The sequence below is a fragment of the Notolepis coatsorum genome, assembly GCF_963971535.1.
Source record: "Notolepis coatsorum genome assembly, chromosome: 1".
In the NCBI taxonomy this organism is placed as follows: Eukaryota; Metazoa; Chordata; class Actinopteri; order Aulopiformes; family Paralepididae; genus Notolepis; species Notolepis coatsorum.
In genome coordinates, this window is record NC_140165.1 from 22,477,969 (window position 1) to 22,503,929 (window position 25,961).

A 25,961-nucleotide genomic window follows, 5' to 3' on the forward strand; every position below is an offset into this window, starting at 1 on the left:
ATGCTATATTTCTTTATTTGAATACAGGCTTCAATAGAACTGGCACCTAAATCTGCCACCAAGCAGAGCATAGCCATAGCATGCTGGTATTCTGTCGTGATGACCCTTCCTTCTTTTATAGTTTCCTTGTCCTAGAAGCGTCAAACCTCCTCATTCAGTTTTGTGCACTTGTTACTAACTCCTGAGTGCTCTCTGTTTCTGCGCAAATTTGAATAGCTTGTAGTAGAGTAATACTAAATGACAAAATGTAAATGTAATACAGTAACATTAGTGAAAATAAACAATACAGTGATTTTCACAAGGGGAACATACATTATGCCTAGCAACCTTCAAGTTTCATGGGGCATATTTTCAACCCTTTTTGACATCAATGGCAGTGTGAAAGGTAGGCTAAGATCTACCAAAACATACACTATGAACACAAAATGATTAACAGGAACAGCCTCTGGTGAGAAGTCACATTATACTGGTATGGTCCTTTAATTAAAGGAACACACCAACATTTTGGGAAATTAGCTTAGCCAGATAGCTGTCTACTGAACGCACAGAGAGGAAACTGGTATCAATCTTCTTGTCTCTCTCTGGATGTTCATGTTGGTGTTCATTTAAGGCCCCCAAAAGGCCAGGGCCTGCACAGAATGCCAACATGACTGCTCATATTCATTTCCCACTGAGTCCATTTCCCCATGTCCCAGTCATCAGCTGTGTGGGCTCTTAGTCATAATTAGCAGCCAGTCTGTCTGATTGAATCTGGAAGAAAGTTGCAACACTTTTACACAGCAACAGATAAGAAACTCGAGACCATTTTGAGAAACTGTGAGGGTTTTATAGAATTGAAAGAGGAAGTGCAGCAATATACGAACGCTACAATGTCTCATGACCGATAGACAGGCATGAATGACCTTTGACCTTACAACATTTGTGTAAACACACTAAGGCGGCCTATCTATGATTACTCTTCAGGACGCTTAACGTCACGCTTAAACTCCGGATACAAGTTTAAAATTGTGGATAAAAGAGACCGGGAAGCATGGAATATATATAGATAAAAGTATACTGTATACAGTGTGTGTATAAAAAATATATATCTATATTATTATACAGATATATATGCAGCTATATATATACAGATACAGACAGTTACACTGTAGGCAGTGTAGGCAGTAGATAAATATGGATTGAGTATAGGCAACAGAGTTCAGAGTTCATACGGTATGGAGAGTGTATTAATAATAATTTATTATGCATTATTATTATTATACTGTATATTATTTTCTATTTGGAAGTCAAGAGGCATTTACATGTGAACTGGTACTTATCTTAACTTATTTAACCCGGCGAGTTGAGTACCACACGGAGCTTTGGCGACAGTCCATCCCCTCGTTTATTTGTTCTGGCGCGGACTCATCTTGTGATCCCAAACTTCCTCTCCACGCCGGAGCTTTGGTTCCCACGAGATTTGGGAGTTCCATCTCAAAGACACGTAGAGAGGATAGCGTGCTCCCTTGTCCCTGTGTGTGTGTGTGTGTGTGTGTGTGTGTGTGTGTGTGTGTGTGTGTGTGTGTGTGTGTGTGTGTGTGTGTGTGTGTGTGTGTGTGTGTGTGTGTGTGAGTGTGTGTGTGTGTGTGTGAACTCCCAGATGTGTGTGTGTGTGTGTGTGTGTGTGTGTGTGTGTGTGTGTGTGTGTGTGTGTGAATTTCCAGGTGTGTGTGTGTGTGTGTGTGTGTGTGTGTGTGTGTGTGTGTGTGTGTGTGTGTGTGTGAACTCCCAGATGTGTGTGTGTGTGTGTGTGTGTGTGTGTGTGTGTGTGTGTGTGTGTGTGTGTGTGTGTGTGTGTGTGTGTGTGAATTCCCAGATGTGTGTGTGTGTGTATGTGTGCGCGCGTGCATGCGTGCGTGCGTGCGTGCGTGTGTGTGTGCGTGTGTGTGTGCGTGTGCGCGTGTGTGCGTGTGCGTGTGTGTAAACTCCCAGATGTGTGTGAATCTAGGCCGCTGGATTCGAGCTGTAATATTCTGATAAAAGGATTATGCTACTTTTCTTGTCTGTGTACACAGTTTTAGTTTGAGTTGATAAAGTACTACAGAAAAGGAGCTATGCAGTGGGTCCTCAGTGTAGAAGGAACAGATGCTCTTTGGATGAAGGTATCACATAGGAAACTAGAAGAGAGTGCTCAGTAGAGTGCACATCTCCACCAGGCAGCGTGTCCTAATAATAACAATAACAATGTATTCAGTTTCCCCTGTAGACTAATTCTGCCCTAATATATATATAATATAGCCAAATAATCAGCTAGTATTGTAACGGTATGACGGGTTGCTTGGGGTGCCAGTTAGGTCAAGGCCTAACAATATTTCCACCAGGGTTTGTGAGTCAATATTTTATATCATATTTTATAATTTTTATTTATAAGTCTTCTGTAACCCTTGGTTTTACTCACTCTATCCCAACCTAGCTACTCCCTCTCTCTCTCCTAAGTACAGGATGGGGTGCAGGTGTGTGAAGACCGGAGGAGCAGCTGATTGACATCTACCGGCTGATTACCTATTTAGACCTGGCTCAGATGTCATGAGGCTGCCAGATCGTAGTTTCTAATTTACCAGTCAGTCCTTATACTCTTGCTCTGTCTCATGTCAGTCCTTGTTCATTTGCTTTGCCTAACTTGTCTTGCCCTCCTTCCTTTGCTCACAATTCCGTACCTGGCTCCACACCCTGCTCCAGAGTTCTGGTGTATGACCTCCGCCTGCCAGACTACTCTTCTCCGTTTGAAACCCCTGGACTGTCTGAGAACCCACTCCCGGCTATGACCCCCCCCCGGTTGTCTGACTACCCTGCTACTCGCCTACTCCCCGGACTGTCTGAGAACCTAGCCCCGGTCACAATCCCCTGCTTGTCGGACTCCCTGCCCGTGCGCCAACTCCCTGGACTGTCTAAGAACCTGGTTACCGAATTCTCCCCTTTCTCAATAAATATACCGGCTATTTGGGTTTTCTCTGACTCAACATCGTCTCTGCCTGTTTGTGTCTGCATCTGGGTTCTGGCTCTAGTTCAACCGTTACACATAGAGCAGTATTATCAACAACACTCCTGTCTTGAACCCTCAAGAACACATACCCAAAAGCAAAACATGTACAGTAGTATTAGGCCATGAGCATGAAAACACCAACAACTGTGCAGGTAAGTGCAGGCAAGAACCCCCAAAAACCAGTCCCCAATCCCAGTTCAAACAATCCAACACGGTCCCAGAAGAAACTAAAATGTCACTCCAAAGTTCCACATAGAGTTAAATTCAGTTAGTTCACTTGTGGGAAAAAATGTCAAATGGTCAAATGTCAACTGGAACTTCTACCTGAAATGAAAGATTAGCACTGCATCTGATTAGTCAGTCGTACATGGCCTCTCTACTCTCTTCCTCCCCCCTCTCTCTCAAACACATTCATTCTCTTCCTCTCTCTATCTCTCTCTCTCTCTCTCTCTCTCTCTCTCTCTCTCTCTCTCTCTCTCTCTCTCTCTCTCTCTCTCTCTCTCTGGAGCATCTGATGACAATATTTTGGGGTCGCTCATGACCGTGGAAAGGCACAGGGCTATGGGGGCAAGGAATATAATAAATTATTCTGATTATATAAAAAAGTTGGAAATACTGCAAACAAATTGACTTGTTATAAATTGACTTGCTTTCACCTTGTTTGTAGAGCTATATCTATATTCTATATTATAGCTATGGATACAATACTATGGTCATTTGACAGTAACTATCTTCTGTCCAAGATGCAAAAAAGATAAAAAAAATGCATGCATACGTTCGCGCGTTATCCCGTGGTGAATATAAATAGTTTCGGAGTGAACCGGGCTAATTCCTGCAAAACTGAGTTATAGGGAGCTACGTGAATTCTACTAAAAGCATTGGCGTTTCATCCCTGGACATGCTACTATTTCCAAATCAACTGTATATAATAGGTATTATGTTTCATCATGAATGCATGAAAGGGGGGGGGGGGGGGTCATTTCTGATGCTTTCATTTCCCCCCTATGTAAAGCGACTTTGGGCTTTATGAAAGGCGCTATATAAAACCAAGTTATTGTTATTATTATTATTATTATTAGTCATAGTAAGTTAATCGCTTCATCCCTGGCTCCACACCCACTTTCATTGTCTTTCATCAGATTCTTCCTGTTGTGGCAGGCCTGCTGTTTCAACCAGCACCAAAATACAAGATGAGTGTCATGTACAAAGGTCTATGACCATATAAAATATACCTGGAGCGGGCTGTACATGAAACCAGCCCGTCCAGTAAGGTGCTTTAATCACAGGTCCCGGTAGGCAAGTAAACAACAAATGCGTTTTCCAAAAGGTAAATGATATTTATTATATAATATGATGCGAAAGGAGGGGAATGAAACCCACAACAAATAGACAAACAGGGAAAAAGGGTAAGGGAGAACAAACAGGGTAAATCTAATAATAAACGCTAGTATGGACTGTGTCTACAGATACCAGCCAACCAGGTTGGCACTGGGAACCACCCAGCACTAAGGCCAACACAATGTATATAGTTCCACTTAAATGGAACAGTGGCAATTAGGCACAGAGGCCAACAATATAAGTATAATCCCACACAATAGTGGTAAATAGGCACAGAGGCCAACAACAATAATATATACACTGATACAATGGCTAATCCACACAGTAGTGGCAATAAGGGCAACACAGTAGATAATTCCACACAAAGTGGTAACTACAACAAAGGCATCCACACACAGTGGCAAGAAGGGCAACCTCCACACTCCACTCTGGTTCGTGGCAATGTCAGAATGAGGCGCCAGGATGTGTGTGTGCTGTCAGGCTTTATCCACCCGCCCCTCGAGGCTGCTGCCATCAGCTGCCATTCATCAGGCAATCAGCACTCTTCAGTGTAGGGACGGGCGGCACCTGACAAAGAAAGAAAGGAACAGACATTAATACCATGACACACACATCACATACAAATAACACATATTACATATACTAACCTGATGTTTACATGGTGTTACAAATATGGCAATAATGATAATGAACAACCCACGTACGTGACAATGAGTCACTGCGGTTATTATCTGTACTGCAAGCGTATGCGTGTGTTTGATATAGTCTGGTTGACATTTGCAAAGGCTCTGAATTAGAATTACAATCTCTTTATTATATAAATAGTCGCAACTCCTCTGGGAGGCAAAATAAACTGCAATACATTTGCTGTAATTTCCTGCAACTTAAAAACATAATTTCAATAAAATAGCAAATACAAGGGTAAGTTCCAAATACATTTCTTTCCAATTATTTAAGTGTATAAGGCTGAACAATAGTTTAACATTGAACACAAGAACACTTGCACACATACACACACGTATACACACACACACACACACACACACACACACACACACACACACACACACACACACACACACACACACACACACACACACACACACACACACACACACACACACACACACACACACACACACACACACACACACACACACACACACACACACACACACACACACACACACACACACACACACACACACACACACACACACACACACACAGTGGAACAGAGGACTGAGTGATCATGTATTAGACAAGGTTGTGTTTGTTTCCAAGCTGGCTCCAAACTTTCACTGCAAAACATAAAATAATTTTGGGGGAAAAGCAATTATACCGCACCTTTCTAAAAGCTCTGTGGATGTACATAACATTTTTATCTAAAGCACCTTTAACTCAGGAAATAAGTCATCTGTGCCTGGCTTATCTCTGTAATACTTTGTTAGCTCTCAAGTACAGTACAACGAAAAAAGGTTTGGCATCCAACCAGAGTGCAAACGTAACAGTAAAGTGCAATAGTAATATGCAATGTACAGGAGATTAAACTGGGTATAACATATAAATGAGTATTGCTGAGTGTATGTACAGAGTTGTAATATTAATATATACAGTGATACAGGTATAAAGACCCTATGGTAGTAAGTCATACTGGTCAGCAGCATAACTAGTAAGAGTAGGTAAGGGGCAGATATAGATATAGTATCTACAGATATGCAAAAGGTTATATGCAGGTATGTACAGACAGATGTGGATAAATATATATACGGTAAGAATAAATATAGTATACAGCATTATTGTACATGCTATCATACAGTGTCATATGGGTTATATGCAGGTATATTCAGACAGATATGGATATATATATACTATATATAAATATGCAGTAATAAACAGGGTTTATATTCTAGTCTGCTACGCAGTCGGAATCTGAATCAAAACCTGATCAGGTGTGAGAGCTTGCGCAAACACAAACACAAACACAAACTTGCGCGTCGAACACTTTCAACAGATCTATGGACGTGTCCGGTGTTCCTCTTTTCAAGTTCAACATGAAGTCAGAGGCCCCGTGGAGAGAGTTTTCCTCCCCTCCCCCGTCAAGTGTGATGGTTGACAGCACGCACTCACACAGACAGCCATGTTTTCATGCGCCATGGAGACATTCTTAACTCCTCAACAACTTCAATGGCAAAAAATGTGGCACAATTGACGTTTTTAGTCATTAAAATCTATTTTCAAAAAAAAAAGATTGTAATAGATTATAGATTTCTGACACATTTGATATTTGGAGACACACACACTATATAAGCAGTATTCAGTTTGGTGACACGTCGATACAAACAGAGAAGTCAGCGTGGGTCTAAACTGTTGACCGTTAAAGTTGCATCACTGTGCCATAGTCACGCAGACGAAGAAGAGGTGGCTCACTTTGAAAAAAAATAAAACGCTTTGTGGTACGACTTTAACCCTTTCACTGCCACACTACCAAAGGTAGTGGAAGGGTTAACCTTGTGTAGTGTGGCAGTGAAAGGGTTAACCGTCTGTAGTGTGGTAGTGAACATAACCTGATACTCAATGAAAGCAAGACCGTGGAACTCATTATTGACTTTCGCAAAATCACACCCACCAAAACACCCATGCTCATCAATAACCAACCCATTTCAGCCACAGACACATTTAAATACTTAGGAACACACATCAGCAACAAACTCAACTGGGATCATCACACCACTCATTTACTTAAAACAGCCAACCAAAGATTATTTCATTTAAGACAACTCAGGAAGTACAAGGTCAGGAAGACGTTAATGATTCAATTTTACACAGCCATCATACAAAACATCATTTCACTCTCCATCACTGTTTGGTACGGCAACACACCCAAACACACACTACACAGACTAGACAGGATCATCATTAGGGCATCCAAAATCATTAACTGCACACTCCCCACCCTGGACTCCATACACAAACATCACACCATCACACGCGCACACAAAATCATCAGTGACCCCCTGCACCCAGCTCATCACCTCTTCCAACTCCTCCCCTCTGGTAGAAGGTTTAGGTCACTGGGTAGTCGCACGGTTAGGTTCAACAACAGTTTCTTCCCCAAGGCCATACAATTACTCAACTCCAACTCATCCTAATTTCACCCCCTGCTGTTATGTTATGTTATGCATGTTATGTTATGTTATGTTGATGTTGATGTTATGTTGTGTTCCATCATCCATGTGGTGTATTGTCGCAGCTACCACCTGCACCGTGCTCAAATTCCACCGGCCTGGCCGTGTGGCAATAAAAGAAACTTGAACTTGAACTTGAACTTCTGTAGTTATATAGATCTGGCTGTGAGTGGAAACCCACCTGAGATAACTATGGGGGAATTCACATGTATTACATTACCTGACCTCTGTAAGATTGTCTCTGAGTGTAATTCCGCCACCTCCTGCCTCGATCCTATACCAACAGCATTTCTCAAGCGGGTGTTCGATAGTGTCTCAAATCATGTCCTTGAAATCATAAATATGTCGCTTCAAACAGGCACTTTTCCAGATGCATTTAAAACGGCTGTAGTAAAACCACTACTAAAGAAAACAAACTTAGATGTAAACGAACTAAAAAGCTATAGGCCAATATCGAACCTTCCATTTATCAGCAAGATATTAGAAAAGATAGTCTCAGTACAAATAAACTCCTTTCTCAAAGATAATAACATCATGGAGGAATTACAATCAGGTTTCAGAACAAATCACAGCACTGAAACTGCCCTTACTAAAATAGTTAGCGACCTCAGGCTAAACTCCGATGCTGGCAAAGTCTCAATTCTTGTCCTATTGGACCTTAGTGCAGCGTTCGATACGATTGACCATAATATCCTGATCAGTCGTCTTGAAAGACTGGTTGGCTTTTCCGATCATGTACTAAATTGGCTCATAACATACATTAAGGGGAGAAGGTTCTACGTTAAGCTTGGAGACAATGTATCCGAGGAACATGACAGCAGCTTTGGAGTTGCACAAGGAAGCTGCCTTGGTCCATTACTCTTCTCACTATATATGCTGCCCCTCTGGGACATCATTCGAGACCACAATGTATGCTTCCATAGTTATGCTGATGATACACAACTATATATCTCCGCAGAACCAAATAACACTACAGCCATACAGTCCATTACAAATTGTCTGTTAGCAATAAACAAGTGGATGAACAATAACTTCCTAAAATTAAACGAAAGCAAGACCGAAATCCTATTGATCGGCCCAAAAGCGAAAAGGGAAGTGCTGTGTGAAAACCTGGGGAGTCTGTCATCCTATGTAAAGACTGAGGTTACAAGCCTAGGTGTCATCTTGGACTCAGACCTGACCTTTAAGTCTCATATAAATAAGGCCATGAAAACGTCATTCTTCCACCTAAGAAACATAGCGAAAGTAAGACCTTTCGTAAATAAAAAGGATGCAGAGACACTGATTCATGCTTTTGTATCAAGTCGGCTTGACTATTGTAATGCACTGTTCACTGGTCTTCCCAAAGCAACCATTGGGAAGCTTCAGCTTATCCAAAACTCTGCAGCTCGATTACTAACTCATACAAGGAGAAGAGAACATATCACTCCAGTCCTAGCCACTCTGCACTGGCTTCCAATAACTCATAGAATTGATTTTAAGGTCCTTTTCCTAACATATAAAGCTCTTAATGAGCAAGGCCCAAAATACATAGCAAATTCCCTAGTTAGTTATCTGCCCTCAAGAACGCTACGGTCATCCACTACAGGTTTACTAGACACACCCAGAAACCAAAAGAGGATAGGAAGTATGGCATTTGCCAACTATGCCCCAAAACTATGGAACACACTACCAACACACATCAGAAACGCCAGCTCCATACACATTTTTAAAGGAAAACGTACCTATACAGTCTAGCTTACAAATAGTTATGGCTTGGAAAAACCTGATGGATCCATGAGGCTAGGATAAGCCTTGTGGACCCAACTCTTTAGATGAAGGAACGGGTACATACGCACACAATACACGACCACTGATGGATCCGTAAGGCTTGGATAAGCCTTATGGACCCAACTCTTTAGATGAGGGAACGGGTACATACGCACACAATACGCGACCACTGATGGATCCATGGGGCTTGAATAAGTCTTATGGACCCAACTCTGACCACTAATAAAAACGTAACTACACTAGCGTTATAAGAGCTAACATTGCTACCTACCGTACAAGTGCATTGGTTTAGTGCATTTCCTACTTCCGGTTGCTACTGAGCGGACATGTTTGTGCGGACCTGTTCTCCCAAACTGGTAAGCAAATGACTGTTTTCATGTTTTCATTTTTACGTTATTTTTATTATTATTATTATTATTATTATTATTATTATTATTATTATTATTATTATTATTATTATTATTATTATTATTATTATTATTATTATTATTATTATTATTATTATTATTATTATTATTATTTTTTTTTTTTTTTTTTTTTTTTTTTTTTTTTTTTTTTTAAACATTGATCTTAACTGATCACTGTGACTTTATTGCTTTTATCGTTATATATGCCTATGTTTGTGTACAGCACTTTGAGCTACATGACATGTATGAAAGGTGCTTTATAAATACTTACTTACTTACTTACTTACTTACTTACTTACTTACTAGTGTGGTAGTGGTTAAAAGGTCAACATCATAGACCGCCATGTTAGTTAGTAGAAATAACGTTGAGAGACCCAGAGCTCAGACAGGATGCCGGGAGACCTGATGTGTCAAAGACACTGCAGGCCATTCTACTGTTGCACACGGCCCCAAAGTTCACATTCTTTCATTTACCAAGTTAGAGGTCCACTCTGCTCTTTCAGTGGAGATTATTTCTATTCTATTTTATTCTATAATTGTTTGTATTTTTTTGCACAATCGAAGCGGGCATGGTGAATGAATGAATGAAAACTTTATTTAACAGATTGCAGAATGTGTACAATACAGTACGGCTCAATACACACAATTGTTAGGGGGATGCAGACCAGAGAAAGACGTTTGTCTTGTTTACATCAGGGTCACCTTCATTTCACTATATGTCTTGTGTATGTATGTTGATGAATAAACCTCTTGAATCTGGGCGGGGATTCTTTATACTGGCAGAACCTGCAATTACATTTAGTCCATTTGGCTTTCATCCGAAGCCACTTACGGTACAAATCATGTACGACAAGTCAGCAGGAGAGGTTCAGCTCTGGCATCTAAACGTAAGTGATGGTATTGTTCGTCTAGCAGTGCTTCCCTTGAGTGCATAGTAGTATAGGTATAGAAGCATAGTAGATAGTAGTATAGGCTTTCACAAGTTTGAGCTTTTAGTTCTTTTAGTAGACTGAATTCGGTCATTGACTCTTTCTGCGCCAAACCCGAGTATAGTCGGGTTTCGTCACCAACCGCCGAGCGCCAAACCCGACTCTACTCATGTTTTTATCCTTTGATCTTTTCCCTCTGATCCCCATTCTAACCACTCGTGCGAACCTCCCTGTATCTCCCTTTGCACCGCTGCCTACGTTAAAATTGCAATGACGATCGAATCCTGCCAGGTGGCAGTATCGCCTACCTTTTGAACTGGGATAGTTCAGTGTGGGGACACTTTTTTATTTTTTTTGTCTCCAAGAACTCATCCCCCTCAGAGGGCAGAGCGACAGAGCGATCGCTCGGAGATTTGATAGCCTCAAACCTATTTCTCGTACACACAAGTATACACATAAACACGAGTAATCACGATGGCGATGGGATCACTAGGGATTATTCTTTTTGGAGTACCTTCTGGCTAAGGTAAGGTCTATTCTATGTCTATTTTACAGAACCTAAAACATGCTTTTGGTAACGATCGCAGATTTGAGTTAAAATGACCCCCCCCCCCCTTTGATGATTTTGTGAAGACACATATGTACATGGTATATACCTTTGATTTGGAAGTATTTGGGGTTTCAGGCGAACAACCCAAACGATTTGGGCATATTGCATATAACGCGTCATATCTCACGATCTATGAAAAAAGACTGGATTATTTTGGAAAGGGGCGATGTTTAGCGTGTAATAGTGCACAAACTGCAGTATGTAGAAATGAACTGATTAGTCAGTGATGGACTATGAACAATGCCTGTCAAATGAGCCATACTATTGTCTCCATATCTATAATACAGAACACACGATGGGTCTGCACACATAGCTAAATGGTAAATAATGGTGGTGTAACTGAGGGGTACAATTCCCTGACTGTATTGATAAGTATGGTATCATTAAACCACTACCGCTTTATGTACTTTAATTACTGGCCATACAGTACACGATATATGAATATGATGAACACTTCCCACAATGAAATCGGTTCCAGTCAAAGGTATTAATCAAGTATTTAATGGAGCAAAAGGTACATAGGATACTTTACATTATTCTTTGAATGCACTTGTAAGGCAAAGGAATATGCGTAGGCAAATCAATAACGAATGTCCATTCTCTGGTTACGCAGGAGGTAATTATACAACCTGAATCTTAGGGAATTATATCTATGGTACACTAGTAATAGCAGGAGATACTGGAAGGGGTTCCCACTGGTTGTAAGCCAGCAGGGGGGGTAGAAGATCTGTCGGTAGTAGGACGTCTGGTCAACGATGACTAGGGAGACTTCAGGTACAGAAGCCGGTGCAGTAGCCTCTTGATCCACAGACGAATACAGCTTGGTTCTCTTGTAGACTGTAGCTCCACAGGGAAGAAAGCTAGTCGGCCTCAGGCGATTATCCGCTCCATAAATCACAGGACCAAAGCAAATATATTCCAGCCGCAAAGGGCTATGTAGTCGTCGGGTAGATTAATCCAGTGTACATGTCCATACGGCTCTCGTCTAGGTCTCCTCGGGTGAAAGCGCCATGCGGTCTGCCCAGCCTGGATAAGAACTCTAGCTAATACGAGAAAGCGTTGGAGATGCTGGTCACTATAGAATTCTAACCGCACGATACACTATACACAAATAGACTATTAAAGACTTAATAGAAATATGTCGCACTCGACGGTATAGCGCCAAACTCTGACAATTCAGTTATTAATTCGCACGCGGTCTCGATGCTCTATTCTGAGGCCAAACAGGCCATACTTCACCGCACGTTGTATCGTGGGTGAGGCTTCAACTTATCGGTAACATGCTAAATGGACGAAGGGTACGGAGGTAAGGGGTAGGAGGGTAAGGGGGTTCTATATTCACCTGCGCCGTATTTATACGCACGGTGAACAAACTAGTTCCACTCTCATTTCTGTCGCGTATCCCTGGGCAAGGCCGGGCATGTCCAGACGCATCTTGACGGTGACTTTGAACCTGGCTCCGGAGGCCGGTCCCTGGCGCCGGTGGACCGCTGTCCAATAGGAGAATGGAATATTATGGTCTGGGCTAAAGGGATATTCCGTGTATATGTACAAGGAATATACAGGGGATATCAAACGATATACAAATACTATGCAATATATACCAATAAATAAATATATATATTCGGTTTAATCTGATCCTTTGTAACAGGTGGCGTTATTGAAAGATGGGAAAAGAGCATGGCGGTCAATGAGTTAAAGAACCCAGGACACCTATCGCAAAGAGTAGGGGGTTCCCCAACGTTCCTGGCCAAATTTCCAATCAGGTCTCTGACATCAAGGCCACCTAATCATCCCTTCCCCTTAATTGGCTGATATCAATCCTGAGCCGTTCAGCCAATGTGGAGTGTGATGTGTGTCTGGTGTCTGGTGCCAGTGTATGCTATCCATTGAGCCTGCGTAGCCCAAGGTTGGGTGCTACCAGTGGTGGTGAAGGAGGCAATTTCCACCCTACATTGTAAAGCGCTTTGAGTCTGAGAAAAGCGCTATATAAATGTAATGAATTATTAGTTATCAACAGCAGACAGGATGATGATCTGTGTGTGGAATGACTTTATGAAGGCTGGTTTGGCCTGTATGTAAACGGACTGCATTTATATATATAGCACTTTTATTCAAAGCACTTTACAACTTATGGAGAGACAGAGGCAGCCATGCAAGGTGCCAACCTGCTCATCGGGAGCAGTTAGGGGGGTTAAGTGACTTACTCAAGGACACTTCGACGAGAAGAGCAGGAATCAAACTGGGAACCTTCTGATTACCGTTCTTACGACCGTCCTACCACTGTCGCCCCTCCCCCTGAGCCACTGTGTAACGGCAGGGTGGCATCGGCCCGACATCTCCGAGATCTGATTGGCTGATCCACTAGCGAAAGGGTGGTGTCAGACTGACAGGGTGGTGTCAACCCGCCGGTGATCCGGACGAGTGACACACCTGGAGGGTGGTGTCAGCTCGATCCGACCCCCCCCCCCCCCCCCCCCCCCCCCCCCAACTCTAATCGGTAAGTCAAAAGATGTGACAGGCTGCCTCCTCATGTATCGGAGGGGACACGTGATGCAAGGCTTCTATCCTCCCTACAACCGGCCAGTGGGGGGCATATGCGAGCAACGATCAAGACAGGGGAGGGGAGAATTGGCACACTGGAATTGGGATGGGCGAAAAATAGAAAAAGAGGAGAAAAAGTGGATAAAAAAAAAAAGTACGTCAGGCCCCGCCCAGGGCAGTGGCCATTCCAATCACAGCTCCGCGCTTTCCACGTCAGCCCGGTCGATTTGACGCTGTTATGGAATTATTAAAGGACAAAAGATGATGTAATGTAATCATTCTGAGTCGTTATTAAAAAATAGAAATAGAAGTTTATTTCATCTGTGGCCACAATGAAAGGACAGTTTACAATCAGAGACAACATGTTCACACACAAGCGTCTGACCATAAAGTGACCAAGAGGTCTGGTCAGACGTACATTAATACACAATTTAAATGACGTCCACTAGACACCCAGAAAGGTAAACAAAGTCTGCCCAAAGGAGAACCAGCCTTGGCTAGGCGGTGTTGTTTGTTATGTCCTTAACTGGAATGCTAAACAACCTTGCTAGGAGAGAAAAAGATTAGGTCAAAAGTCATCCTCTCCCCACATTAACTCATTCAGCGCCAGTCACGATGATAGTCGGGTTAACTCGCCATCGCTTGAGCGCCAATCACGAGTATAGTCAGGTTTGAATCGTTATTTCTTTTATTAGCAATATCCATTCATTTTCATCCATCCAGCCTGATGTTATCGTTGCATGGGTCTGAGCTCGCAAAAGGGCAAATACCGCCTTCCAGCTGGTATTGCACTCCACTGGGAATGGTGTAGTTTCTTTTCTGGGACGATCCGAGCCGTGCGGGCGGGGTTTAAATACGCAGGCGAGGTAGGCCTCAACAACGATGTTATTGAACAGTAACCCCGCCCGGCCGTCATTGTGTAATGGTCGGTAATGTGGTACGGACCTCCACGAGCAGTATTTCGAATGGCGATCAGATAATTGGATTATTTCTTTTGCATTACATCAGATACAAGGTAAGAACACTATATATAAATTTGATCGTTGATCTGATATTTATTTCTACCCCGATCGACGCTGTCTCTGTGTGTGTATGTGTGCCGTTGGTGGCAGGAGGGGGGGCACGCCGGTCTAAACCACATTGCATGCTTGCACGAGGAAGGATAATAATGATGATCTAGCGTTGATTTCAGGATGATTAGATAATCAGGCGAAACATTTTCCCGGGTCTTTTCCTGGGATTACTAGAAATCACCAAAACTATACTCGTATTCAAAACGGTATAAAACGGAAATGTACAGATGAAAAAACAATCCGTTTTGTACATGTTGACTGGAAGCACTGATAATCAACGGGTGTATTAGACCCATAGCTATAATTTAAGATATATTTTAAGCACGCGCAAATCTCGCAGTCCCCCCATTGATTAAAGCGGTGGCGTTCTAGCGCCATCTCGCGGATTAAGCTCCGGCGCTGAATGAGTTAAAGGGACAGTAATGTCAAGTCAAGAGTTTTATTTGTCACGGCATACAAGTATACAGTGAAATGCGGGGAGTCTTGCCCGCAATGATTGTGCATAATACAATAATAATAATATAATAAGAATTCAATAGAACAACATTGTGCAATAATACAAGTAATCAAAGTAGGGCATATCGGTATATGTACATGAGTTTTTACAGAGCATCGTAAGACATGTTAGGTCCTGTGATAGTGCAATACACTGTTAGCTACTGATGAGGCACTGGGTCTTTATCTGCTAGTGTCTGAGCTCAGTTTACTAGTTGGTCAAATTAACCAGTCAAACTGTACAAAGATAGAATATGTATTTGCACACAGATGTATAACATTCCCATCACAATCCTCTCTCTGATAATCAATCACAAACCATTATCACTTCATAACTATAACAATGTTATCAAGAATGTATACCTATGCTGTTTCTAAAATATTAACCAAAAAATGCCAAAACAAGAATTTAACCTATAATTAACATGCAGAATACTTGCTGGAACAGTCTAAAATACCCAAAATGATCAACAAAGAAACCTAAGTCTTTAATATTTAGTTACAAACAAACTAGTAGTTACTAAGCCTCCTTACACTTAGGAGGCCTTACACACATTAACTGGTGTAACCCAGTACTGATGGTTTTTGGCCAGGTCTTGCTCGAAAAAGAGATCTTTGATCTCAAGTGACTACCTGGTAAAATAAAGGTTAAAAAAAAAAAAAAAAAAAAAAAACGGTTTGTTAAAAGAACACGCCAACATTTTGGGAAATTAGCTTATCGTCTTCTCCTCCGCTTCCATTCGTTGTGCTAAGCTAGGCTAACATGCAGCCAGATAGCTTTCTACTGAACGCACAGAGAGGAAACTGGTATCTATCTTCTCGTCTATCTCTGGAGTAGACGATAAGCTGATTTCCCAAAATGTTGGCGTGTTCCTTTAACTAGCAAACATTTGATATTTGATGTATATTTCCTCATAATTTATAGCTTGTATATTTTGAATTTTAATACAGGCTTCAATAGAACTGGCACCAAAATCTGGCACCAAGCAGAGCAGAGCTCTCTTTGGCCACATGGAAAGAATGATCTGGTTAAACATTGAGTTTAATGTTGCTTTGTGGTGAAATTTCCCTTTAACAGCAGCCTGCGTCACATGTCCTCCCACTGTTATCACACCGGGTGGAAACAACCAACAAAAACGATGCCGTCATCTTACTAAATCAACCATTTAAGATGGTGAACGATAAGCCACGTGTTCACAGAATCTTATCTTTAACTCATTGGATGCCACCGCCAGCGCCAGAGGGCGGTACTGCGGTAGAGTGCCACCGCTTTAATCAATGGGAGGAGTGGGAGATTTGCGAGTGCTTAAAATATATCTTAAATTATGGCTATGGGTCTAATACACCGTCGATTATCAATGAGTTGCTTGCAGTCAACATGTACAAACCGGATTGTTTTTTCATCGGTACATTTCCGTTTGATACCGTTTTGAATATGAGCATAGTTTTGGTGATTTCTAGTCATTCCAGAGAAAGACGCGATAATAGCCCTTTAGCTAGGCTAACATGCAGCCAGATAGCTTTTTACTGAACACACAGAGAGAAAACTGGTAAGCGGTAAGACGGTAAGCTAATTTCCCCAAATGTTGGTGTGTTTCTTTAAGGCTATGTTCAGACCTCTACTAGCCCCATTTCCTACAAACCAATGATGTTGTCGATCGTAAGGGTCTCTTTATGTTTATTTTTTGTGGCCCTGTTAACTTTACATGGGTTTTGTAACTGAGGAGGGGCTGGGTCTCCTGGGTGAAGAGAACAGCATGGATTGTGCCGAGAAAGGACTCTACACTTCGACGACATCCGTCGATGAGGAGGACATAGGGCTGAACCTACCCCAAAGTTCTGTTGTATGTTAGAACTTTGTAAAGAAACTCAAAGTGTTATGAGCGATGCTCTGTTGTCAGGGCCGCCTGGGAGAAATGCGAGGCCCTGTGCTGTGTGAGATTTAAACGCGAGCCCCCCCCCCCCACACACAAAAGGTAAAAAAAATATATATATAATTTTTTTTTTCTTTTCTTTTTCTCATACAGTCAACATATTCTTAAATAATAGCGCTGCCCGAGGCTGGGCATGATACAGTCAACATATAGCAAGAGAGAGAGCGAGAGAGAGCTCCCGTTCTACAGTCAATATACAGTGTACAGAGAGAGAGAGAGAGAGAGAGAGAGAGAGAGAGAGAGACACACATTGGAAAGAAATTGAAAATGCTATTTGGCCCTAAACAGAGAGTACACAGTGGCAGAATACCTGAGCACTGTGACTGAAGATCCTTGACTAGGTACAGACTCAGCGAGCACAGCCTAGCCATCGAGAAAGGCCGCCATAGGCAGACTGTGTGTGTTAGAAAGAGAGAGAGAGAGAGAGAGAGAGAGAGAGAGAGTGTGTTTGTGTGTTAGAGAGAGAGAGAATGTCTGTGTGTCGTGTGTGTGTGTGTTAGAGAGAGAGCATGTATGAGAGAGAGATAAGCAAAGATGAGCCCCTAAAGGATATTCAACTTTTAATGGAAGAACAAAACAGAAGGAAAAGATAACTTCACAAAGGCAACATGAATATACATAGATCCAAAAGGATAAAGATCAACACTTAAATCCAAAGAGAAGAGGGTCTATACCAGAGAAAACAAAGTAGCAAGGAGCCAAGGGCCGACATCAGCTAAATAGGCTAACTGCAAATAGAGTAGCCAGGTACTGACACCAGGCCACACACAGCTTTGGCCAACGCTACCCAAGCTACACAAACGACCAAGACAATTCACACACAGCACATGTCGTATCTCCAAATGTTGTGAAGTAACATATGTTTTGCCTGGAAAAAAACATCGTTATTAACAAAACATTCGGGAGGGGAAGGAAGGAAGAGTGGGGTAATGTCCAATGGACATCTTACCTGCACCAAGGAACGCAGGGCGAAAGGCCGCAACACAGGTCTCCACGTTGACGAAAGGCCTCTCGCTGGCGGGACAAAAAGAAGCTATGGCCGGTGCCTTGTCATGGTGCAGGCCCGACTACATCTTCTGTCAAAGATGATGTCGTAGTCAGAGTGCCAGGGCCCCCTGCTATTCTCACGGCTAATGTCAATGGTCGTAGCACAAGCTAACAGCTAACTCTAGGCTAACTGATAGCATCAAACTAACGTTCCCAGCCGAGCGCAGCCGGCAGCTAACGTCGTAGCTAAACAGCTAACTGGCTATCAGTTAGCTCAACCCGGCTATCGCTAACCATTAGCTAACGCAGAAGCAAGCTATGCGGCTACCACTGAAAAACTGTACAACGTGAGAAAAGCAATACAGGCCAACACTTCAGACAGCCGCTGTGTTTTCCTCTTCTCATACGAAGAGAGAAGGGAAAAAGAAGGCAATACACGTCCCACTACAGAGTGGTGTTTACCATAGCAGTGCCGGCAACAAGTCCAGGCCACACACCGTTAGCTACTAGTACTACAACAGCTAGTCGGCCCGGTTGGCTCCCGAGAGAGAGAGAGAGAGAGAGAGAGAGAGAGAGAGAGAGAGAGAGAGAGAGATATCCACGGCGGGAATAGAATAGAGTGCATTAAAAACTCACCAAACGTCCAAGAGGATGGAGACAACCGCGTGGAGTTGACGAAGTTCATCTGCCGAACGACCATCCTCTTCATCTTGGCATAACAATGCTGCATGCGCTGTCTCTAGGTTAGCTAACGCTAGTTAGCCTTTAGCTAAGCTAGCTACTAGCCGACATCATCATGGCTATATCCCGACTGAACCACACGTTAGCACTCAATATTATAACGTAGCTAAAGCTAACTAGCTGTCCCTGTCTTTAGCCGGGATAGCTAGCCTGACTGAACTGTCTAACATGCAACAACTTTCATCTTCAGTCCATCTGCCGAACTATGTCCTCTTCATCTTGGCTGGCATAACCTCCAATGCTGCACGCGCGAAATAGTCAGACGCTAGTGATGGGTCGGTCATGAGCGACTCGTTCATAAGAGCCGATTCATTGCCGTGAGCGTGAGTCGAATCGCTCACGTCTGGCAATGAGTCGGTTCACGCCCCCCCCCCCCCCCCCCCCCGCACACAGACACACTGAACTCAACAGACGCTACCTTACCTGTAACCCCTCCCCTCATTGAAACCAATTCTGCTGCCTGCAGAGCATCAGAGCTGCCTGCAGAGCCTCAGAGCCAGGAACAAGTCAGACACATTCTACAAACGTGTCTAATGTGAAATATATAAGCATATAAGCAAAACTAGATTTTAGGTCTGTGATGAAAAAGGGCCTCGCGGGAAGGGGGGCCTCGCAAAAAAAAAATAAATAAAAAAAAAATAAAGAATATATATATTTTTTTTGTGCGAGGCCCCCTTCCCGCGAGGCCCTGTGCGACCGCACTGCTCGCACACCCCCTGAGGCGGCCCTGTCTGTTGTAGATGTTAATGTATATTTAACTATTTTATCACACTTTTTTTTTACTTATTTTTAATATTGCCTATTTTTAGACTGAATCAAACCACACTTTTCTATTCTATTTTATTATTTTTATTACTGAATGAAACCGTAAACAGAGCGGCCTATTGGGATGTTAGATCCTAATGTGAAAAACTGATTTACCTTACCTTGCTACCTCTCTATCTTTTTTATGCTCGCTTATGCCTGGATTCTTTACTGCTGTGAAGCACTTTGAACTGAAATTTCTGTATGAAAAGTGCTATACAAATAAAGTTTATTATTATTATTATTATTATTATAAAGCTCTATGGTCAGAACCTCTCGGATCCGGGTGTACATCTCCTCCTATCCGCTCCAGAAAACCTAGCTTGTTCGATGCACCTCAAACAATGGAGCTTGTGCACACCTGAGTAGGCCACAAGATAAGATCAGATCAAATCAAATCAAATCAAATCAAATCAAATAAAATTTATTTGTAAGGCCCGACAACACACGTTAATGTCCCCATGGGCCGGACACGTCTTCTTTAAACAAGTCAAGAAGAAACATCACAATAAATCAAGAACAAAACAAAAAACACCATGAAATCCAAAATAAATAAATAAATTCAACACTCCCCGCAAAGGTAAGGAAAAACTCACTAAAAACCTAGCAATAGGAAAAAAGCACCACAGGCAATGTGGAGGGAAGAAACCTTAGAAGGGCCGTTCAGTTAAAACATCTCTAATCTTTAATGGGTACCTTCGTCAGATCATGGTTTCTCTGAGGGTTTCCCTATAGGGTTACGTTTATGGTTAGTTTAAGGTAACAGTGTGGTTAAGGTTAGGGTTAGGGTGGGGTTATCAGAAAGGTATGTCTCAGTCTTGAGATAAAGGCACTTGTCTCCCATGCGAGCGTCCTGGGTTTGTTCCCCAGTAGGGGAACTTAAATGTTTTCTGAAAATGTTAAAAGTTAAAGAAGATTTCATATGAAATATATATACTTATTTGTATTATGTACATTTTCATAAATACGTCAATATATTACTTATGGCTATAACATAATGTACAATATGTACCTGGTCAATAATTTTTCTATTCAAACTTTAATACGGACTCATGGTCCAGATAAAAAAATAAAACATACATATAAAATGACACACAACAGGCAAAACTAACATCACTTAAATACACATCAATGTCCCACAAATAGACAGCTGTGCCAATGTCTCCACATAGATGAGTGGTAACATGTGGCACTGAACCTAATGTCCATTAAAACCAGAATGATCTCATTTCCAGAGTAATTTAGCCGACATTTACACATGAGATTTCTTAAAACAGCTTGAAAGGTATTGACACGTGCAGCCACAAGCATTTCACTTCCACTACACCATCTAGGTATTTTAAGTAATATTCTCATGACATCATTATACTTGAAGTCTCTGCAAACTTGGTTTTTGTAGCTTGACCACAAGTGTGCAGTATAAAGTGGCGTACAATATGCTCTGAACAGAGACACTTTCCCTCCATCACATATACTAAACTTGCGTGAGAGAGTGTTCGCTTGTGCATACATCCTGCGGCATTGCCTGTATATATCATCATCTGTCATTTGTTCTGTAATAAAATGCCCAAAATATTTTACCTTTTCACAGACCCCAAGATTATTTTCAGACAATCTGAAGTCAGGACATTTTAGACATTTGTCCTCTTTGGATCTACAAATAAAAAACAGCACTCTTACTGGCATTGTATTTGATATCACTCGGACTAAATACCACAAGATCATCTGCATACATAATACCTTTTTTTTATCTACTTTTTCTCCCATTTTTAATTTTTTTCTCCCATCCCAATTTCATATTGTCCAATTCTACCCTCCCCTGTCTCGAACGCTGTTAGGCCATGCCTCCCACAGGCCGGCTGCAATGTGGACGAAGCCTTGCATCACGTGTCCCCTCCGGTACACGAAGAGGCAGCCGTCGCATCTTTTCACTTGCACAGCGCAATCTCTCAGCGGCGAGGGTCTGCGTGGGAGGGTCACGCCGCCCCTGTTGCTTCCTGATTCTGCTGCGCAGGCGCACCAACCGACCTGTAGGAGTCGCTGTCCACAACGTCCGATCCCCACCCACCAGCTTCCCACCTGTAACACTGCCAATTGTGTTAGTATGAACGACCAGCCAAGCTGGTAGCAATGCCGAGAGCTGGGCTCGAACCCAGCATCTCCTGCACTAGTGGCGAGCGCCGCCACTTAGCCGCCCCTGCATACATAATACTAAAGTATCACCAATCATGCACCCAGTATTACAGGCACTCAGTTGCTCGGACAGACCATCGACATATAGATTAAAAAGAACTGGGGACAAAATTCCCCCTTGTCTGACCCCATTGCTAACCCCAAACGGGGCTGAGACACTATTGCCTCATTTTGCATGCATAGTCTGGTGGGAATAACAATAAGCCAGAATTCTCACAATGTATCCAGGCACCCCTCTTTGACTCAATTTGACAAACAACTTTCTGTGGTTAACACGATCAAAGGCTTTAGAAGCATCAATAAAACACATAAGAACTGATGAATTTTTACTTCTGTATTTGTTTACAATTTCCTTTAATTAAGGCATATATACACAGGTCAGTGCCATGCTTAGCTTTAAAACCAAACTGGTTATCTGTGGAGTTAATAAACAAATGTATGCTATCCAGCAGAATTATTTCTAGTACTTTTGACAGTATGCTGGCTAAAGCTATGGGCCTATAGTTGTCTAGGGTACTAACTTCACCAGCTTTGTCCTTAATGACTGGGACTAAAAAAAAACTTTATTTACATATTTTAAGCAATATAAGCAATAGGCTGATAATATCGACAGCATTCTCTATTAGTTCTTTTAGGAGTGAACTTCAGCTACTACCAACCCTGATCATGAACATGAAAGTGAGGTACAAAAACATGCTGTAACTGTTGGGCAGAGCTCACTGACGAGTAGTGCTATGTTGCGGCAGCTGTGCTTTTGAATAGATACAGTCAGAGACGGGAGGTGGAGGTGGAGGTGGTCGTCTCCCTGGTCGTGTCCCCTGCTTCAGTTGTATCTCTTCATACTGAGGCATAAAAAGTGAAATATAGTGAGTCGTCATATCTTCTGGCCATTTCCATATGACTCCCCCTCCCCCAACCACTCCTGAAAGCCAGTCTGCTGCTAGGTAGAATAAAGAAAGGCAGCTAATGGTAGATTATCAACCACTTAATAATAATAATAATAATAATAATAATAATAATAATAATAATAATAATAATAATAATAATAATAATAATAATAATAATAATAATAATAATAATAATAATAATAATAATAATAATAATAATAATAATAATAATAATAATAATAATAATAATAATAATAATAAAACATTTTATTCAAGAACCCAAAGACGCTGACAATGAGCAAAAACAAATGAAGAAAGAAAAAAGAACCACAGGGAATAAGCAACAGTATGGGGACAAAGGACATACAACCCCGGGTAACAAGTAACAGATACAGAGTCCAGTAAGGGAACAGTCAGGGAAGTAAGGAAACCGAGGGGAAGGGGGGGCAGGAGAGGGAGAGAAAGTAGGGAAGGGGAAAGGGAGGTGGTAGGTTGGAGGAGGGTGGTTATGGGTAGGGAAGGTTGTATGCTTGGGAGAACAGGTAGGTTTTGAGTCGGGATTTAAAGGTGGAGAGTGAGGGAGAGACACGGACAGTCTGAGGGAGGGTGTTCCACAGTCTGGGTGCAGCTCGTGAAAAAGCCCAGTCACCAAAACTTTTAAGTTTGGATGACGGGACAGTGAGGGAAAGAGTGGAAGAGGACCGGAGGGAACGGGTGGGGCGGTAGGGGAGAAGGTAGGGGGGGGGGGAAGGCTATGGAGGGCTTTGAAGGTGAGGAGTAGTGTTTTGAAGTTGATGCGTTCCTTGATCGGGAGCCAGTGGAGGGAGTGGAGGACAGGAGTGATGTGTTCACGGGACCGGGTGTTAGTGAGGAATACTGTACACTTCTACAGTGTGCCCTGTCACTGTTCCTGAGTCCTAGGCTAGTTTGTTCTGTCACTGTCCTTCCAATGTCCTAGGGTGTCCTGTCCTATCTAAGGTGTCCTGCTATTGTCCTGACCAGGGTGTCCTGTCACTGTCCTAGCTAGGGTGGCCTGTCATCTTTCTAGCTATAGGGTGTCCACATCACTGTTCAGTCGGTGTCCTCAAATCTTTCGTCACTGTCCTTGGGTTTAGTTAATATCACTACCTTGGGTTTAGTTATTATCAATACCTTGGGTTTACTTAATATTAATACCTTGGGTTTAGTTAATATCAATACCTTGGGTTTAGTTAGTCCTCAGGTCACCTGTCCCTGCCCTGCTCTGTACTATCCTGCCACTTCCCTGGGGTGTCCAAATGTCCTATAGGGTATCCTACCATTCTCACAACTATGTAGGACAGTTCAGGATAGTGGCCAGACACCCCGGGACAGTAGTAGACATGGGTACTGTAAAAGAAAAACGTGGCATATATTTAACAACATCCATCATTTTCTGATTGCTTATGGGGCGTTTTGTTCATATCGTTCAGACTGTAGGACTGAGAGAGGGAGACGAAGCAGGAGAAAGACTACTTCTGACAGTGGACTCTGAACCCATGGGTCCACAGAACAAACAGGATAAATGGACCAACGGAGAACGTCATAGACATGCTGTTTTCCTGAAGGTGACTTACATGTGGTATGTTCTGATCCTCTGTGGGCTCAGAGGTGGGAGCAGGAGTATCACTTATCTGGTGGCTGGCGCTTCTTCTCCACAGAGCTGAAAAAGCAAAGACTACACACATGTCTTCTGAGTTAGTTATATATAATTATATACATCTACTGTATATATAGTGACTTAATTTAGATACAAAAGTTTCAAATGACTCTACCGTTAAAAGACTCAAATGAACACACTCACCTATTATTACAAAAATAAGTAGGGCATTCAAGGCAAGCGATGTTACAAAACCTGAATGGTTTAGGAAAGATCTCCAGCTCTCCTGAGCTTCTTTCGTCTCATTGGCAGGTACTGTCAAGTTCTTTTTGCCAGTCAACTGACAAACTGTAAAGAAAAGTGAAAAACGAAATGCCATACTATTCATATGGTCTGTAATAACATGAATGAAATAGGCAGATTAACTGATGTCAGGTTTACTGTAGGTTATATAGAATATCATGAGATTGTGTCTTTGCAGCAAGCATGTTCTATGTGTGATAAGATCAAAACCCACTGTCTAAATAAGGCTTCAAAATATGATCTTACCAGAAAAGTCTCTAATTAAAGAAACTTGAAATGGTCCAGTGGCGTTCTGCTTCTGTGCACCACAGTAGTACATCCCACAATCCTCTTTATTGAATTTTTTTATAACTAAGCTATTGCCCAATTGTACCAAATATTTACTACTACTAAATTTGCCAGGGTCGTACTCGTTATAGATGACGTCAGTGGTCTTTTTAAGGAATGTGCGTAAAATAAACACTCGAACTCCACAAAGCTCCATTAACCAGTAGATATCATTGTTGTCCAGAGAACAGTTCAGGGTGACATCGTGTCCGAACTCCACTTCTATGTCAATACTTGTATCGACTTCACCGCAGACCAAGAAGACGGGGAAGAGAATGAAAATCCACGAAGACTCCATGCTTGTCTTAAGTGGTAAAAAGTCAGACCACGTACGCCAGCAGCCTAATATTATCCAGAGAGTACTGTCCTGTGAGGCTGACACACGAAGACTGAGAAGAACGTCCTGGTTGTCACTTCCTTTTTGACACGTAGCATCCGACTAAGATTCCTCTGCATAACTGCAAACATAAACAGAGGAAGTGAACGTTGCTTCATGTGAATTCAACAAAATATATATATTTGTTGCAAACATAGGCAAGTCTGATTGGACTGAACTATACCACAAAACAGATGCCGTTATTGGCAGAACTATTCATTTCTTTTGTAGGCAAAATAACAGGCAATTACAAATAACCATTACAAATAGGGATGTTCGATATTGGCTTTTTTACCGATACCGATATACCGATATTGTCCAACTCTTAATTTCCGATACCGGTTGATACCGATATATGCAGGGTTTCCCCCCCAAAAAACTGAATAATTTCAGGTAATTAACATTACATACCTCT

General features: G+C 42.2%; 1 protein-coding gene across 1 annotated transcript in view; it reads right to left on the reverse strand.

Moving 5' to 3' along the window:
• The window catches only part of LOC311226299 (tetraspanin-7-like), a gene marked incomplete at both ends in the record, with an annotated part of 68,784 nt that overhangs the window by 35,803 nt on the left and 7,020 nt on the right, over positions 1–25,961 (reverse strand). Inside the window, one exon of the mRNA XM_084311715.1 lies at positions 24,518–24,603. Within this exon, the coding sequence (XP_084167841.1) occupies positions 24,518–24,603 (86 nt within the window). The remainder of the gene's footprint in view (positions 1–24,517; positions 24,604–25,961) is intronic.